The 18,765-nt window shown below is 41.3% G+C and overlaps 1 protein-coding gene across 17 annotated transcripts in view; it reads left to right on the top strand.

Annotated features, from left to right (window-relative positions):
* Nucleotides 1-2,610: 2,610 nt before the first annotated feature.
* Nucleotides 2,611-18,765, top strand: part of LOC125770310 (alpha-catulin) — a 78,111-nt gene continuing 61,956 nt past the window's right edge. For 10 of the 17 annotated variants that reach the window (XR_007419163.1, XR_007419165.1, XR_007419164.1 and 7 more), the window contains exons 1-2: nt 12,579-12,940; nt 16,935-17,389. Coding sequence is in view for 11 of the 17 variants with exons in the window: in XM_049439728.1 (XP_049295685.1) it covers nt 17,030-17,389 (360 nt within the window). In the remaining 6 variants the exon portion in view is untranslated. The other 7 variants (XM_049439729.1, XM_049439731.1, XM_049439721.1 and 4 more) reach the window with 6 other exon arrangements.

Below are 18,765 nucleotides of genomic sequence, written 5' to 3'. Positions count from 1 at the left end.
GATTTGTTGTGTTGTGTTGTGGCTAATCTACTTATTGGGACTTAAGCTATAACTTAAATTATTAAAATTAAATTAAATTTAAATTATTTTTTTTTGTACAATATTGAGAGTACACTAAAATCATCATCATTTTGGAAAGAAATATCGGAACACGAAATAAAACCTTTTAATTTCGTTTTGGATGAAACCTAGACAAAAGCAGAAAAATCAAACCAAGTTGAAGAAGAGTTTCTTATATATCTTATATTATAATAATAAAACAATGGATTTTTCAGGAAAAAATGGTAGAAGGAAACATGTTTATCTTTGTATGATAAAGGAAAACTCGGAAAATATTTTTTTATATTGTAAAACTTTACATTTTTAAGCATTATATAAAAATATTAACAAACATTTTTCGGAACAGATTTATACTGACCGCACATGGATCAAAACAATTGTTGTGTCCGTTCAATAAATTGTGACAATGCTGATTGCAGAGTTCCATATAAACGGGATAATGGAAAAAACGGATGCAGTTCCACATTAGCCTTCCCATCATGCGTGTTTGAAGGTTTCAAACTTTCTCGCCTCACTAACGCAACAACATGTTTTCTAATGCGCATGGAAAGAAAATAAGGGGGTTTGGGATGCATTTGATGCTTTTACAGTGTCTGCGTCCTGAGAAATGGGTAAAGTCTGCCCATCCACCACATCGCAGTGTTGGCCCGGCACGGGGATAATTTATTGTACACGAATGTAAAATTTATGACTGTTGCTATTGTGCATAATTAATGGTCCGTCCGTCATACTTTTGCTAGCCGCGCACTGAGCTTGTTCGATGGTCGTTACCATGAAACGTGCGATCCGACCGGAGTTGTGGTGTTTGAGAAAGGCCTGGTAGGAAATGAGAAAAGCGCACGTACCATCATGCTCCTGGCAAAACGGGGGGCGCGATAGTGTATCGGGTAAAAGTTTCCATCCATCCACGGGTATCGACGTTGCGCAGCGATGCATCGGAGAGTGTGAATCCTTATAATCCCTAGCTGGTCGCGTTCAACCAAGCGAATGCTTTCACGAACATCACGCGAACGGACAACACCGCACGGACGCCGATGGTGGTAAGGTTCGGAGTGTTTCGAAAATCCCTGCTTTGCATGCGATAACTTTTTCCATCCGCTTGATGGGCACTTCCGCGTTACGCTTGAGTCAACTAATTAGCTTGCGTTCCATTAACCGATTCTTGGGGCACACTCGGGCAAACGGATTGCTCGCCGCAGCTGATTGTATGGCGCTGAGAAGGCGATTTTGATATAGTGCTGTATGTAGTTTAATGGGAGATTAGCGTATTGCTGGTGTTGACTTAATTTTTCCAAGCTATTAAACAGAAATCTGCAAAGCAATTAAGCTATCAGAAACAAATTCCGGTCTGCAATGTATCTAACTTACTCGAATGTTAAAATATTAAAACCAAATTGTTAAGCTTTTAACAACTTTGTGTAGAATCAGTTTTTATTAGGTATTTTCACCCTAAATTTGTTTTGTCTTTTTCCAAATTATTACGAAAACATTTTTTCATTTCATCAAAAGTTCAAAGGAATATGTTTCATATGTTTCATGTTGGTTGGGTACAATTCCCTTTTTCCGAACCGTGGAAGGGCATAGGATCAATCACAATGTAAACTACCAATCAAACAATTGTTTTGAACTGTTTTGAACCAGGCTGCTCCATGATGATGAAAATTTTTTTTTTAAATTTTTATGTTTCTGTGTCATGAATCATTGCATCTTCGCGAAAATATTAGGCGTTTTACTTCTGATTTGCAGCAGAAATTTATTACGACTGTAGTTCAATATACTACTTAACATATTGTAATGGTTTAAACATGAACAGTTACGGTCTTACGGTGTAACCATTCATTTGATTTGTAAAGTACCAGGCTGCTCCATTATGTTTTAGAAGTTGAGATAAGAATAAAATTCTTTAATACAATTAAGGCAAACATGGAATGCTTCAATGAAACGAAAATAAGAAGAATGATGAAGCAAACTGGATCAAAGAGTGGAAAGAATCAAGAAAAATCAAAGATACTCCTTGACGGTATAATAATAAATTTAATTTGTAAAGTACCAGGCTGCTCCATTATGTTTTAAAAATTGAGACAAGAAAAAAATCTTTTCGTATCATTAATACAAAAATCGAATGCTTCAATGAAATGAAAATAAGAAGAGTTAGAAACCAAACTGGATAAAAGAGTGGAAAGAATCAAGGAAAATGAATGATACTCCTGGACGGTATAATGATTAAATTGATTTGTAAAGTACCAGGCTGCTCCATTATGTTTTAAAAATTGAGATAAGAAAAAATCTTTTCATATTACTAATGAAAAAACGAATGCTTTAATGAAATGAAAATAAGAAGAAACAGAAAGCAAAATATCATGCATCGTTTTCCATTCTTTCAGTCAATGAGCGTTCGAGTAAACTTCACTACTCTCTTTGCATGGTTTTCTCTCCACTGTTCGTTATGTTTGCATGTTGGAGCGTTGATACTCTCGTGCGATCACGATGTTTTGTTGAGTGAAAGAGCGAATTTAACAGGCATGTGAGAGAATTTTCCGAACCGATCGTCAACCGTTTCAGTCACGATCGGGCCGATCTAGACGCCAGTTTGAGTGCGTTGCGTGTAGCGAGCAGAAGTAGTGAACGTCCTTGCCGGTCAGTGCACGGTAAAGATCACTCGCTGACGGATCGTACTGTCATTCAAATATGCGTCGGTGTGCGTGTGCTAGTGACTGAGCCGGAAAACGTTCCCGTTCGCGCAGAAGAATAGTGAGTTACGTTTTGACAGATTACCGCGACGAGTGTCTGCACAAATGTGTTAAATTATCAATAGTTTTCGTGTTGAGTTTATGGAAAAAATACGATTCAGTTTAGTCCCGCATCCTTAAAGAGTATTATCTAATAATGAAGAGGGATTTCCCAATATAGTTATGGCATTATGAGTCACGGCGCTTAGTTGATGTGCATCGAATACTTCAGATAAACTTCAAAACGAGAAGCAAATCGAGTGTGAAACACCGTCAGACATCATTTGGTCATTGATTTGTCTCGATGCAAAACAGTGTGCGTGATCGAGCGTTCCGTTCCGCTAGTGCGTGCGTGTATGTGTTAAGCCGTCCTTTTGACAGGCCTGAGAAAACAACGGGAGCGTTCTAACGAAGCGGATTTATGGCAACCAATCTGTTCGCCGACGAGACGATCCGTTTCTTCGACGGTAGTTGTTGTGGGAAAAGTGGTGCCGGTTGGTGCGGGGTAAGTTTTCAGATTCGTTTCGTAAGCAGCGAATTATTTCCGACAGCAGTGCGGCAAAAATGAGATATTTCTGATGGTGATAAAACCGCGCGTGTTGAAAATCTTTAAATCTGAAGATCACATCCCTTATGTGCGTGTGTGTTTGTGAGTGATTGTGCATTGCTTGGAAGAAAGAAGAATAGTGATGTTGGCAGTGATGGCAGCGTGTCAGTGGTTGGTGAATATACTCGAAAAATTGAATCTGTTTGAGTGACAGCGGTAAAGAGGCAGCCGAAGAAAAGTATCATTGTGTGTTGTTTGCTTCGATGAGCGACCGGTTTAATGCAGCAAAAGAATTAATTTTATCCTGCCACAAAAGTAACCTTTAAGTGATCAAGTAATGTTTTGGTCGAGCGTTGATGGAGTGTTAATTGTTTGAAAAAAAAGTCATCAGAAAGAGCAAATAAATATGTTTTGTTTGAAAGTGAAAAGTGATCAAACATATTGCTAAAAGTCACAGTTGCCAATAATCCGTGAAGCGATAAGTCATATGGTACAAGTGTTTGTTCGGAAAAAAGGAAGCAAAGAAATGGCATTATCTCGCACCATGTTAGATGCCAGTGGGTATAATGCGGTCAGTGGTGGTGGCAGTACATCAACTAATGAGTTTATGCTTGATATAAAAATTAAATCAGTCGAAAAAACGCTCGTGCCGTTAATGAAGCAGGTAAGAGATAGAAGTAAATAAATTTTTTGGGGGAAAAATAAGAAAAAAATTAAGAGTTGCAAAATGGTGGAATTTTTATCACAGGGGATTTTTTTGAAATCAAGAATACGTTCGATACACAGCCAAATAATAAAATAACGGACCATTCAGTCAGTGGCTTACTATCGGGGAATGGATTGTCGTGCTTAACTGCCTATAGAGTAGCGTTCTGGTTCCTGTCCCTTAAAACCGAGCCTGCCAACCATTTTCATTTAGGTCGGTCAAACAGAAACACATAAACACCATCACCGATGCTCGCTGAAAAATCAACAAGAACCGTTTGGCGACGACGGAGAGCATCCGGCGCAGTTGGAGAAGGGCATCAGGCCGACCAGCTTCGCTAGGAGGAAAGTTTTATAAATAAATAACAATCAAGATAGCAATGAATTCTGTTACACTCCGCAACACTCTCCAACATGGCACATGTGGTTGGCTTTTTTTTTGTTTTTGGCACGGTACAACACGATGCTGCACCAATGTGATCGTGAAGCAAAAAAAACCTTCCTTTAATTTACACGAATAGAAATTATTACTACAGGGAAAAAATATGGAAGAATCATTCCAACATTTGTAAAAAAAAACAGCAACAACAACACCGGTAGGAAATAAAACATGATGTACAGGCGCATCTGGTGTAAAATACAATCAGACACTAGAAAAATGCGTGCGTGAGTCGCGCAACAACAAACAACACAAAAAAAGGTATTTGAAGAAGTTCATATACTGGCGCCAATTCAGAACCTCTTAGAACCGTACCGTCCCCGGGTACGGGTGTAACAAAACCGGTGGTGCAAAAGCCGTGCGTCTCGGCGTGCGAGTGTAGCATGCTCAAATCGAGACGCGACATGCGATCGTGACACAGACACAGACACAACAGCACAAAGTCGCATTAGAACGACGGGCGGGCCTGAGCAAACAGCTCCGTGCGACGAGAGCACGCGCGCATCGTTTTGCGACACGTTGGGAGTGTGTGTCTGACTAAAGTTAGACTCGCCAGTCGGGCGTCCCGCGGCGGGCAGACAATAATTATTAAAAGCGAAAAGTTTATTTATAGTAAAAAGTCCACAGCCCCCGTACACCAAGACGTGCGGCCGGATTGCGCAAAAAAAAGAAGGAAAGGAATGGAACGGGTGTTGTGAGCGACACGGTTATGCGACCTGGGAGGGAGAATTTCTGCAAAAGCCGATAAGGTGAAGAGAAGGGGATGTAAAGGTAAGGGAATGGACGGTAGGGAGGAGTGGCAACACAAAAAAAATGGTGTGAAGTTTCCGCTTTGTGTGGCGATAAACAATCGTCGAACTGTCAGGCTGATGATAAAACGATCGTTTGCAGCTGATTGCAGTCCATCGCTACCGGTGTGGTGGCATCTGGCCAAGGAAACGGTTATTATTTTCCACGTTCCGGCAGCAACTTTTCCGGTACAAGAATGTGTACATATTGGAATGGAGTTTTTTTTTATTTTTTTTCTTTGGGTGTCCTATTTTCATCCGATAAACTATTTGTGCCACGTAATGTGAGGTTTGTGAACTTTGGCTTTTAAGGTTATTAACATGGTGTAGTTTTTCTGTTGGTTTTTCTCAGCCCGATACTGCATGGATCAGTAGAAATCAATATGGGAAAGTGAATAAGAAATAATTGACACTAATTGAATTGTTTTTGCTACCCGAACCAGAAAGGTTAAATAAATGAGTTTTAAGAACAAAGAAGAAAAATAAACGAATCAGGAGAAAGTGTAATGACTTTCCCACCGCTTTCATACCAGAAGCAAATAATTGTACTATCAATAAACACTTCCAATTTCGGAGAGTTTCGGCAAAGTGCACGGGAGCGTATAAGAATAGAATTTTTGATCTGGCATATGTTTTATTTTATGCCGGCCGTTGTGCGACGTGGTGCGCCACGTTTCGTGGCCCAAAAGCTAAAAGCCGTCGTCCGTCAACGCAACTAGCCGATGGGCGATGAATAATGGCATCGGCGAGTGTCGCCAATCCGTCACGTTTTGGGACAATATTCCGTTTCGGAGGTACGCACCCTTGCACTCTTTGCCGAGATTTATGACGCTACTGTCCAATTAGCGCGAGACACACAGCCTCGCTCGGAGCACGCTGATTTACTTGCGATGCATGATGGATGTAATCAATCTGTACCAACACGATCAAAATGCTTTGTTTTAAGGTACATCAAACAAATAGGCTGTTAACGGTAGGGTTTTTGCTTCGTGGTTGCACAATACCTTTGACAGGGTTTTTTGGGGAGTTTTTCAAACCTGCAAATGAAAAGCAACTCAACATTTGTCCCTCTCGACAAGAAACACCCAGATACCGAACCGAAGATTTTTTAATCCATGCCGCGTCTGGGTATGTTGTTTGTTGCTGTTAAAGATTTTCACCGTTTCCCGGTCGCTGCGTTGAAACAACACTGTCAGTGACTTTTCACCATTCGCAGCGTAGATGCTGGGCTGGGTAAGCAAATTTGGCAGTCAAAATATTTGTCTTCCATCAGTATGTTGTCAATACGATTGATTGGATTTTGTTGGCATGCGACAGTGCGCGAAGCCGTCTGGGAATGTATGATGCTTTCCATGAAATTGAAATGCGAACAGCCAGAAGGACTTTGGAACAGTATTTATAGTCGGTAGTCGACATTATGTTATAACGTTGAAAGGAAATTAATTTTTGATTTTTTTTACTTCTGCTTAAGAAAACTCACTGAAGAACCTTTTTTTAAAGTAAGACTTCTTTAAGTGTATATAACGAAATGAGGACAAAGACATAAAAATATCTCGCGTAGGGAAAGCTCCATGAACGTAAGCTTTCCATTGATAAGAGCAATTTATGTATTACCACACCACTACAGATGTATAGACGGGCAGACATATGCCATCCAGTCTATGCCATCCTTCCGAGAAACTGTCAAATGGAGATGAATACAAGTTTAGTATGATACATGGAAACACCTGCAGAGAGACAACCCCAAAAAGTTGTCTCCACCGACAAAGAGAGTGAGTGAGAATTAATGATGGGAACATTAAGGAGGACTTTTGGTCAAAAAAGAGAACAACTCGCGAAAAGAGCACTTTGTAGGCGCTGTAAGACAGTTTCCATTTTCTCGCAAACTGTTGCACCCGGACTAGGCCTGCCAATGCCCACGGATGATTCAACCGGACCGGACGGATTGGGATGTGTTCGTGATGACATCGTTGACATCTTGTAACAAACACGTTTACAAGATTCTTGCGCTTCTGGGAGTATATGAAAGCTTTCACTGTACCAGTAGAAGGAAAAGGCCGGAAAATTGAGTATATTTTTAAGAAATCTGGAGCTAGAAATAAGCTAATGATGTAAAAAAAACCGACTGTCAAAATAGAATACACGGTGCGTTCCTGTAGTGGTGATCGAATTGGGATCGTGTCTTTAAGTTTGCTCGGTTGAGATTAATAGCCGAAGGTACTTTTCCAACAGAAAACGTCTCGCTTAGTGAAAGAGGGTATTTGAGATTTCATCTCCAGACTTACCACGTCGCGCGCTTAATTTTCGAGCAAAAGTCTAATCAGACTTTTTGGCAAAGGGAAAACGTTAAGCTCGCTTTTGGCAGCCAAAAACTCTAACTCGATTACCGTGCGTCATGTGTCTCCTGCCATCCAGCTACCAGCAAGTTAGTTTTTGGGTGAAGAATTGGAATTGCATGACACGGACCAGTGAATGATACGATTGCGATAATGATGATGAACCGTGAGCGAAGGCAATCGAAATTGTGGTGTGAAGAAGTAAAGCAAAAGGGAAACGGGGGGAGCGAAAAAGGGATTTTATGGCATTCTGCCATGCTAAGCTGATGAGATTGTAAGATTTGTGTTGGGAAAGTTTTGGAGCGTAAGGTTTGCTGGTAATAGCAACTCCTCCGCTGTTGCTTTGCCGGTCGAAAACCGGTCCAATACGGTTTGTGGTTTCGCTCCGTAAATGAGCTTACCTGTTAATGCTGAAAAGTTTGTTTTTAATGAAATCGGTAAGGAATTTAATTGGGGGAAAGGTTTAAAGGCAATGTGGAAGCTTTGCTTTTGTAGCAAATGTTGTGTCAAGGAACAAAAAAACACGCGCACACATGCTTGACGGTTGGGATGGCAATTAGGAATTAAGATTATATTTAGGGAATGCGATTCAATTACGGAACGATCCTTTCGAATGGGTCCTAGGAATATTATAATGATTTTCTTTCCAATTGTTGACGTTTGTTTGGATGAAGCCGTAAAGAAATGTTGTTATATTTAATATCATATACTTAAGATATTTGTATTATTTAGCTTTAAATGTTGCTCATTTATATCTCTGAGGTTCCTTGGTCTTTTTAATGTCTATTTTGAGGGAATATATTTCTAATAAATACCTTTTCTTTATTTCCATTTCCATTACTGTTGCTGTTCTTCTATATCCTCATCACAAGAACGTCTATTCAAGAATATAGTTATACCCAATTTTAATTATTGAACCGGTTTTGCTAAATAGGCTTGAAAAGGGTGGCTTAGCCGACACAAATGGCATCGCAATTGCAAAACTAGAATTTCTAATTACAAATCCACTCCAGATGGTTCGTATCGTCAGCCTGAATAAACTCATAAAACGCAAACCCATCGAACGGTGCCGGTACCATTCAACGACCAATCGCAACGTGGTGTTCGTTTAAACAACCCCAAAAACTTTGTGCGCATTTCCGTGGTACAATTGGCCACCGTGGGTGGAGTAGAATCGTCGACAGCAGGGCAGTGATTTTCGAGATGCACGCACGATTCGTGACGGGAGTAATATTATGACTCCGCTGCGACTTTCCATCCTAAGGGGAGGTCTATCGCGTTTCGACCCGATTCACAATCGTGCCGATCCCGGGTTCCATTTTTATGATTCAGCATAATGGCAAACATGCAAATGGCAGCGTTGGCCGAATGGCGAAAGCAGGAAGTACCATCGGTCGCATTATCCTGTGGTCTCAAGTGGGCAATAAAAATCGCGAATTTGTTTAAGCGATGGTTCTGGCCGCCCAAGAAGCGTACGGCATTTACTACCATCGTTTTGGTGAGCGATGGCGTTTTTTTTTGCTGGTGATGAAAGGGAGTTATTCTATGTAAGGTGGGGAACATTTCGTTTGATTGATTTACCGGTACGAGTTGAGCTTCCATGTGCATCAACAATGAAGTTTGATGCCATTTTTTGTGTTGGTAAAGGTAACCGATTGGGAAAAAGGGACTTTTTTTTCTCGTATACCACTTTAACGGTCCCCGGGTTTGTGGTAATGTTAAGCGGTATGTTAAGAGGGTGTGTCGTGAGAAGGACAGGGCAACGTGTTGCATCGCATGCTACATGCTACCAGACTTCGGGTCTTGGAGGTTTTTGGTGAAGGAAAATTTGCCTTCCGGCTACCGTGGGACGTCAAATCAACACACTGGGTATACACGGTAGATCGCGTATCACGTATCGCGTTACTTAGACGAGGGACTAGGGTTGTTTTTATTTCTACCACCCTTCTCTCAAACCTTCCCTACCTCACCTTCTCTTCTTTGTACACAATTTTTTTTTCTGGTACCACTATTTGACTTGCGGGAGTTGTCGGGTTAAGGTAAGGTTCTAGAGCTACCAGGACTCGAGGAACATTGGATATCGACGAATGAACTTCGAAGTTCTTTGCTTGCTCAGTTAAAGGTGAGAACGAGCGTTCTGCGGTGTGTTTTCGTTGCTTTCATTCCACTGATCGATTGCGCCGCCCTGTACTAATGGGGAACCCGCTCTTTACCACTATTTCCGAGGCACTCACCTCAGTTACCTCACCAGTCTTCACCAGGTCCAGGTTTGGTAAAGGTAATGAACTGTGGGTTAATGGACTGGAAGAATGTACGAGTGGTGCAAGGAATGGTTGGAAATGAAACAATATTTGCGTTTTGCGGACGAAACCCACACTGGACAGGAATGTGTTTGGACGGTACGCCGTGGCTGTGGGGAGGACTGTGTGTGAAACTTGTTGCGAGTACATGTTAGAATGCTAGCGTTTTACTGGGGAGTTAGTAGCGTGTTTAATTGTGTGTGTAGAATTGAAAATATGTCTATATTTGTTGTGTTTATAGTGTTCATTTGTATATAAATGTAGCTCTGGTAAATTATAGCTAGTTTATAGTACAAAGTACAAGCGAATCAGAAATAAAGGTTATAATGCAATCATATTGGAATGAAAAAATAGTTTTATTTTTGATAAAAATATTTTTTCAAAATGGCGCATAAAAAGCATTACATTCGAATAAGAAGGTCGACTCCATAACATTAAAGTATAAACGATAAAAGACCTGGATTAGATGTTTGAGGATATTCGAGATCTTCGAGTTCTTCGTCCGATGTAGTACATCTGTATACTTTAAACGTTTTTTAATACTATAAAAAATAGTAATTTAGCACGTTTAGCCGTTAAGTACTGAACTTCAATTTTTCCTGATAATAGCTCAACTTCTTCTCAAGTGAAAAAAAATCCTAAAAGAAATAAAAGAAAAGCTGCAACCAGTCAATTTCTATTTGTCACGCTGTGCTAGATTTTCGATTTCCCCACTCTCTCCAAATTCCCCAAAGTTGTTGGGTTGTCCCCCAAAAAGAAGGAGCACAAATGGTACACTATTTAGCAGCATGCGCTAGATTGAAGCTTTCGTTTTAACCTTGCACCGTAGTGGTGGTGCTTTGCTGCTGTTGATGTTTTGTCTTTTCCTTTTACTTGCTCCCGTCTCGGAAAGCATCGCTCAAACAGCGTAACGATGAAATTGACCGTGAGACGGAACTCTCGCAAACCGAAGATGCATTGTCTGCTTGTCAGCAAACAAAACCCCGTAATAGGAACAACGAAAAAATACCCCATCGTACATATATCTTGTCCAACGGACACACGAAATAAAAATGGAAAGGGTTTTTGCTGAAAGTCGTAAAATGTTCGTCCGGTTTTGCAATTGTGGTTACAATTGCAAGTTTTCGGGTAGATGAATTTCCAAGTTTTTGTCCCTCGATTTTTTTTCATCGTCCTGCTGCAATAACATTCCCGGCTGATGACGTGGGCAAGGGACCGTCTACGTCACCGATGCATTGGCGCACTGTGCAGTGTTGATAGTGGTTTATTTTTATGCTCCATTCAGAATGCTTGTGCATTTCGCATATGGAGCTTCTCAGGTCTGCAACTGTGTGTAGGTGTGCGTGAGTCTCGGAAGGTGTGCTGAGCGAAAGCATGTTGCGAAAGGTTTTTGTCGGATAGGATGAGTCTCGCTTTTTTATTGTTGTATGTGCTACCGATGAAACGAACCGAAACACGAGCAGGGGATGAGCAAAAAGGGGGGAAAACAGGCATCGAAAAACGGAAACGGAAATCCTTGTTGTGCGTGTGAAAGGATGAAATTCCTGGGGAAACGATTGAAGCGACATGCGCACGGATTGTTGTGTTATCCTGTACACATCACAACAAATCATTGAATCGGTCGGATTCCACTCACGGAACATCACCCACACTAGCGTCGGTCGCTCACGGAATGGGGTGGCCTTACCTCGCTGGTGAAGAGAAAAAGGTTCACGATCAAGGTTTGCTTGGTCCTTTCGCAGGGTTTCGGCTGAATGCTCTTGCTCTCCCGCGCGCATACCAGACGGCGAGAGAAGCTAATGGACAAGGTTTGAAGCTCAGGATACGCTCAGGATTTCCCAACACTAGCAGCACTCTAGCTGTGTGGATGTGCTAGGGCGCACATTCACTACCACAGCTTTCGCTGCAGTCTAAAATTAGTTTCCGACCTCGTGGGATGATTGTTCTATACCTTTTACAAAAAAAAAAAAACTAGCATCCTTATCACTTCGAAACCCATGGACCTGATGGGTTGGTGTGCGTGCGATGTCTACTGTTGGTGGTGCGTTCAAGTAGAATTAGACGTCTGTCCGTGTGAGAGATTTGTAGGCACGGTTCGTTTTGATGATAAGTCGATTTGCTGGAAATGTCCTTAGTGTGGACGAGTTTAATTTTAGAACACTCACCATCCTGGGCCCATGCACCGGTGGGTGATTCTTAATTTTATTCCTATTTGAAAAAGGAATTTAGGATGCGAATTTTATCGAAAGATTTTAATTTATATTTAAGGAAGATAAATGTAAAATAAATGAAATGGTATAAAATTATGATAATTTCAAATATCTTCCTTAATAATTATTTTATTTAGATTGAAGTGTTTTTAGCCATATTAATTTTAATTTGAAGATCAGGTTTTTCTCAACCTCAATATTTTTGTTTAAAATTCGAATTAAATTTTTTTAACAAATACAAATGTTGACAAAATTTTGACCACTTTGCGGCAACGATTTTTCCATTGCCTTAGAATACAGCCACAAGCAACCGATGAGTTCCACATTGCCCACGCGGCTGTTCGCGGGAAACTTTGACAATGCACGCAATCGTACACAGTCCACATGAATGTGGGTGCGATGTAGAGATTTTCCCTCGCAACGGGTTTTCCCGTTTTCCCAGAAGCGCTTGCCTCGGTGTGCGTGCGGTGTGTGCTTTTTCGTGAGTGGCTGTGTTGCTGCTGGTATTTGCTGCGGGATATTGGTGGGTCGCATCGCCGTGCTCAGCCTTAGTTGCATATCGTCTTCCGTTCGCATCGCTTGCAAAACAAAAAAACTAGAAACTAACTCGTGTCATGATAACCGCGTACATTCGCTATCAGCAAACCTCACTAGGCACTTGGTAGAGGTTGGAGCACTTGGTGCGTGTGTGTGGGGGGTGTTAGTGCGCTTGGAAGTTGCAGAAAAGTGCAGTGTGAAGATTTGGTGCAACCCCAGAAAACGAGCTACATCGATACGGCCGTATCGGTACAGCTAGTGCTTGGTCTGCAGCATTAACTCCAAGCCAGTAAGTGTTGTGGTGTTCTGGTTTTAAGCAATCGCGCTGTCGTCGCTGTTCCTCACAGCGACCTGTGATGACAGGAAAATTGCCGTCCAGCAGGGCTTTTGTGGGTGGAAAAGCCTTGTACTCGTGGTCGCGCTTTGCAGAACGTACGTCACGTCTGTTGTGTGTTGTCAGATCACGTGAAGTTGAACACTCGAGCACATTCTCACCGTGTTCACGCTCACAGCGGACTTTGCTCTCAGCCTTCGCCTTGAGTCCATGGCATGGTTTATGGACGAGGCCTCTCGGCGTAATCAAAAATGGTGCGGAAAGGGCAGGACGAGAAGGCAAGCACCCATATACATATATATGTGTAAAAAAAGCAACACCAAACCAGGCCAAAGAAACACCGCCCCGATACAAGTGGTTATTGTGAGCCGTGCGTGCTGTTGCGCGTGGTGGATTCGGGCGCGAATCGTAATGGTGTTGTGCGTCTTTGCGTGATATTAAACGTAAAAAGGAAGCCGTACACTGGATGCAAGAAATCGTATTGATACTGGTGATAAGGCCTAATGGAATATGTCTTCTGTTTTGGAATAATATACTTGGTCGAAAAGTCCCCCAAAAATCCGTTTCTCCATATGTTTTGTGCGTTCGTGAAGGGTGTACTTGTGCAAAAAGCCGGTGTTTTTGGGTAGTAAAAAAGGGTGATTATGTTTAAGTGATTCTAAGCGTACGATAAAGAGTAACAATCCCGTGAAAAAATCATTACAAATTATTGGAAGAAAGTCGCATTTGATAGAATTCAACAAAGTGTTAAAATAATTAAAAGAATAATATTGAAAGGATAATGCTATTACTAAACCCAGGGTATGGAGTAGAAAGAAAGTAATAAAATAAGTGAATGAAATTACATTCCATAAAAACGTAAATAATTGAATTAATAAATTTCTAAAACATAAATTCACCATAAGGCACTACCAGCTTTCCGTGCTGACATGCTGCCACTTGTACACGGCACCTTTTTTGTATGTGACACTTTCCCCGTGTTCCCAAAGGGGAGATTTTCCTTTTTCGTTACAACCGTCGTTTTTTTTACTCCGGTTGATTAATCAGTAGAAGAAAGCCTCTTGTTTCTGTGGCTTTTCTTTTGTGGTGAATTTTCACCAATACAGGCACAGGTTTTGGGAATGTCCCGATCCATCATCATCATCATCATCAACCATCGTGCAGGTGTATTGGTTGAACGTGTTTGGTAGTATAATTTTATCCATTCTTCTTATTTTGGGGGCACTGTGGAGGATTGTTTTTTTTTGTTGTGGGTGGGATGTTTAGTGAAGTGTTGTTTTTTATATATTTTCTGTGGTGGTGTGTGTTTGTTATTTTCAATGTTTTATTGCTGGATTTGCTCGCAGTGGACAGTGTGGTTATTGGCAGTGATTCAAAAACAGTTCAGGTAGGCCCTGAAAAGCTTCAGGGAATCGTGACGAAAGAATAGAAGAAGAAATACACTGATAGGTGATGTATTTGAGAAAAAAATGAGAAGAATGGAAAACACCGATTGATGATAGGATAACTTACAGAGAACATTACTTCCTACAAAACGTTTTTTGTTTGCTGTACATAAAGGTGTTTGGAAACATAGCTTTAACGGGGTTTAGGTAGTGTACGTTTTGTAAAGTCGCGAATGTATTGCGGTTGGGCATGTTTGTGTATTGCCGGTTCTTAAATGTACTTGAAAAGGAACGGGGCAACATAAGCAGGTCGATACATAAATAATCGATGGAAGCTGATCGGAGTTGTACGGTAGCAGTAGCATGGCCGATAACGAGCCGAAGATTAATGCCCTTTAAATTGACGAAACGAAGGCGATAGAATGGGTCAAAGTTGTTGGCCAAAGAAGGGAACCAAGAATAGGAGTAATAATAGTAAATAAGAAAGCGAGAAAGGCAATCCCCCGAAAAAATAGGCGAACGTAAACCATAAATCCGATACAATTTCACAAGGCCTAAGGTTCGTCCGCTGAGCAATGGAGGAAGGAAAAAAAGTAGTAGCACACACAGGAGTACCGCTTGGGCATGGCAGTTGGCTGGGAGTTTTAGCGCAAGTGATGTAAAATAAATTGCCCTAATGATGAATGCCGAATCGGAAGCAGTCGACGGGAGGGTTTTCCTTCGCTGGGTTCGGCAAATTGTGATCCACCATGTCGGATGTCATTGCGGGAATAGAGGCACAATTTGATCAATCGGATACCATCTCGGGAGATGGCGGTTAATGTGTCGTAGCGGGACCGTTTTATTTTTTCTGTCACAAGCTGTGGAAACTGGTTTCGATTAGGATGTGATTCATAAAATTGTCCCACCGCTTACGCTAAACGATGAATCTATGAATGAAAATGGAATTGGTTACATTTAAACACAATTGCTGTATGGAGAGAGCAATTCGTTTCAATTGTTTTTGTATGCTTTCTGCAAAGTTTTATGTTTTATGCCAAGGTTTTTGGAAGAAATTGTGTAAGAGATGAGTATATCTTATGTGGAAAATTTTCGATAATATGACATTAGTGTCTTATTTAGATTAAATTAACACGGGCAAATATTTTTTATCGTTTTAATCATAACTTCCACTAGTTTTTAAAATTGCCTTTTTGCTGCTAGTTACCATACAAATAGACAAGTCAAATAAGATTGAGGTTTTCAGAAGTTTTTCCTAATAAAAGCTTCGGTTAGCAGGTTAGCATCCCAGTGAGACAAATTTTTTATCCTTAAAACTCTTTTAATTTACTGGCTAAATGAAAATTAAACTATTTCACTGGACGTACAGCAGGGCAAGAATAAATATTGAAAAAACTATCTTGAAGCCATTTTCCAATCATTAAAATCATAATAAACACTTATTGCCCGGATGCAATTTCGGGTGCCATGGAGCTCAGTAGCAAATGAAACAGCTTGACGAAGAAAACTACTCGAATGTCTGAATTATGTTTCCTAAATTTTTTGGGGTGATGGTATCAAAGTTTTGATAAAAGTTTGCTTCCAAATTTGGTGTGTAATTTTCATGACTTTTTTCAAGGAATTACTACGATGCGATCATTGTACAGAACAGCAGATCAATGACACAACCTGGTATCAATTTGTTCGATTGTTCGACAAATACAATCTTAAGATTTCTAACTTCAAGTATTATATATCCCAACATAATGAACTTTTCCTTTCTAACATGTGTTAGGCAGAGGGATTGTTTGCAATCTTATTCTCACCGAAACGTTTTGAATCATGATTGTAGATGTTTGAACAAAAAAAGCTTCAACGATCTCAACAAAGCAAAAGTGTTTATCTCGTATTTCAAACATAAACTTTCCACCTCCGTAGTTTGAGCCGTTGCGAAAGTTTTCCATTGGACAACGTTGGAACCCTCCGGGAAACCAATGTCGAGGGTTTCGGTCCCGCACTTGTCGCGTCAGTCAAGTAGTGAAGAATAGGAAAAGTGCATTGATCGTGAAGAGCGAGCAAAAGCAGAGAAAGTTTACCCTTTTAAGACGATAAAGCAGGTGACAGGACGGAAGTTATGTTGAATAGTAGGAGAGACAAAAAAAAACACACAAGCGAAACTCTTAAAAACTCGCCCGGACGGAGTTGTACAGCAAACGCCAATGTATGCAATCTCTGGGGAAGTTCGTTTTTCGTGCCGTCGCAAAGTTCAGCACAGCAGTGACGGTTTGTAGCGTTTGCCACATTGATTTCATTGTGAGATTGCTGGTTTCTGGGTGGTAAATGTGTTTCAGGTGTTTCGTTGAGGTTTTTTTTTTGTTTTGTGTGCGTATGTATGCAGGTGAAGTTGCCACATTATCCTGTATCCCGCTGTACGGCGTTACGATGGTTGATTTCTACTGGGGAATAAACTCCTTCCAAGACAGGGCGTTAGTGCGTTAGTAAAGGTATTTTTCTAGTGTGTTTTTATCTCCGTGCATGCGTGTATCCTTAAGTGTACCTTAACGTTTCGTTATTCCTTCCATCAGCGGGTGGAAATCGAATTTCGGAAGCGCGTCTGAAGAAAAAATAGAAAAGTAAGCAAGAAAAAAAAGAAAGGTGATCCAACGAAAAGCGAGTGAAAATGAACGATAAGAGCTACTTCGAGCGTAGTGCAAGCGTGAGTGCCAGTGATGATATCGGTCGACGGATTGCTGCTGCTGCGGGTGGTGGTAGTTCTGGTACCACCTTGGATAGGGCCAAAGCAAGTGCGAGCAGTGGTGGGCTGGGTGTGGCGTCGAAAATTGGAGAAAGCCGCCGCAAAAGTGCTTCCTTTGATGTGGACCGTAACCGAGGACCGGAACCGATGGCCTCGGCGACCACTTCCGGTGCCGCTGGTGGTGGGTCGAGCAGGGGCGGCGGTACCGGCGCAAGTGGAAGTGACACAGGCATCCGAAGGCGAAGCAGCAGCAACAGTTCCGTACACAGGAGATCGCAATCAAAAGTGTGTATTGGCCGTGGCGAAGATGGGGTCTAGCCTTTAATCTAGCTAGCGTGCACACCGTACACGCGCGTGTGTGTTTGTGTTGGTGTCAATGTGTATGTGTGCTTGTGCGTGTTTGTGTGCGTGTGTGTATGCTTGTCGGCTTATTCTACACGCGCATTGCCTTACTATTGAATCTATTGGGAGAATTATCGGGTTGTACACCACCAAAAGAGAGGGGGAAAAAAGAAAAGCTTCCACATGTAATATTCACCTGCACCTGCAGCTCGAATTGTTCCAATGCTTCCAAGAGTAGGAAAACCAGGAATGGTGCGAGCAAGTAAAATGCCTGTACAGCTCCTTTTCGCTTTCGTGTATCGCTTCATTTCCAGCTCGGCGCACTCTAAAGACACGGTGAAAATCACAGAACCGCACTGCAGGACCCTTCTCTTCTAACCAGACACTTAAAATCCGCATCGCTCACTTAAAGCTCCACCTGCCAAGCTTCTCGGCAAGCCGCCCGGGGGGGCGACTGTTTTCGCATAGCGCATATCTTATTTTGTATCGTTTCAAAACTGTACCACCTGACACACTGATTGCACATGAAAGCAGGAACTCGGAATCCAACTGTGACTCGACTTCGTTGTGACTATTTTTTCGTTTGTTCTACCGCGACGGACGGAAGGAGCAACTCTTTCACTAGCATTTCTACCTTTCCAGCAACGCGTGAAGTGTATTCCTACTAGAAGCGCTACACCGTTGTTTAGGGTGTACCAGTTGGTAATCTGGTTTCAGCCGTGACTTCACTGGAAGCGAATGAAAGCTAAATGAAACACTCACGCCCAGTCCTTGGGGCTATTTACACTGCCAAGTGTTTCTTCTTATTGCGCGTTTGAACAATGTACGAATGAAAAATGTTCCTCCTTACCGGGAGGCACGCAGGCAAAGAAAAACATAACTGACGGTGTAGCATTACTGTACACGGTTGCAGATAAAAGGGAAAATAGATTTTATTTGCAAAACAGCAAGTTATTCTTAGAGAATGTTTTGTAAATAACATTTTTTGTGAAGTCATCAGATTGTTCTTATAATTGTATGTTGAAGTTGTTTCTCTCTTTAGTTGATCCTCTTTAGTTGCTTAAACCTATGCGTTAAAAGATTTAAAAGAAATCCTTCTTTATATAGTTGACAATTTCTGGAAGATATTTTGAGACTCTAATTCCAAATTCTCAAGGAACATTGGCTTTTTGGTAGTCGTCAAACGTAATGTGATTACAAGGAAGTTCATTTCCTTGGAGCAGGACATAAAGAATCTATCTACGTCAGCAATTTTCATATGAGTCTCGTAATCCATTCAAAACCGGGACTCCATTCTTCTTTGGAAGACACTTTTTCAT

The sequence above is a fragment of the Anopheles funestus genome, chromosome 3RL (assembly GCF_943734845.2).
Source record: "Anopheles funestus chromosome 3RL, idAnoFuneDA-416_04, whole genome shotgun sequence".
NCBI lineage: Eukaryota > Metazoa > Arthropoda > Insecta > Diptera > Culicidae > Anopheles > Anopheles funestus.
The sequence above is the reverse complement of the archived record's forward strand: the minus strand, read 5'-3'. Positions and strand labels throughout refer to the sequence as shown.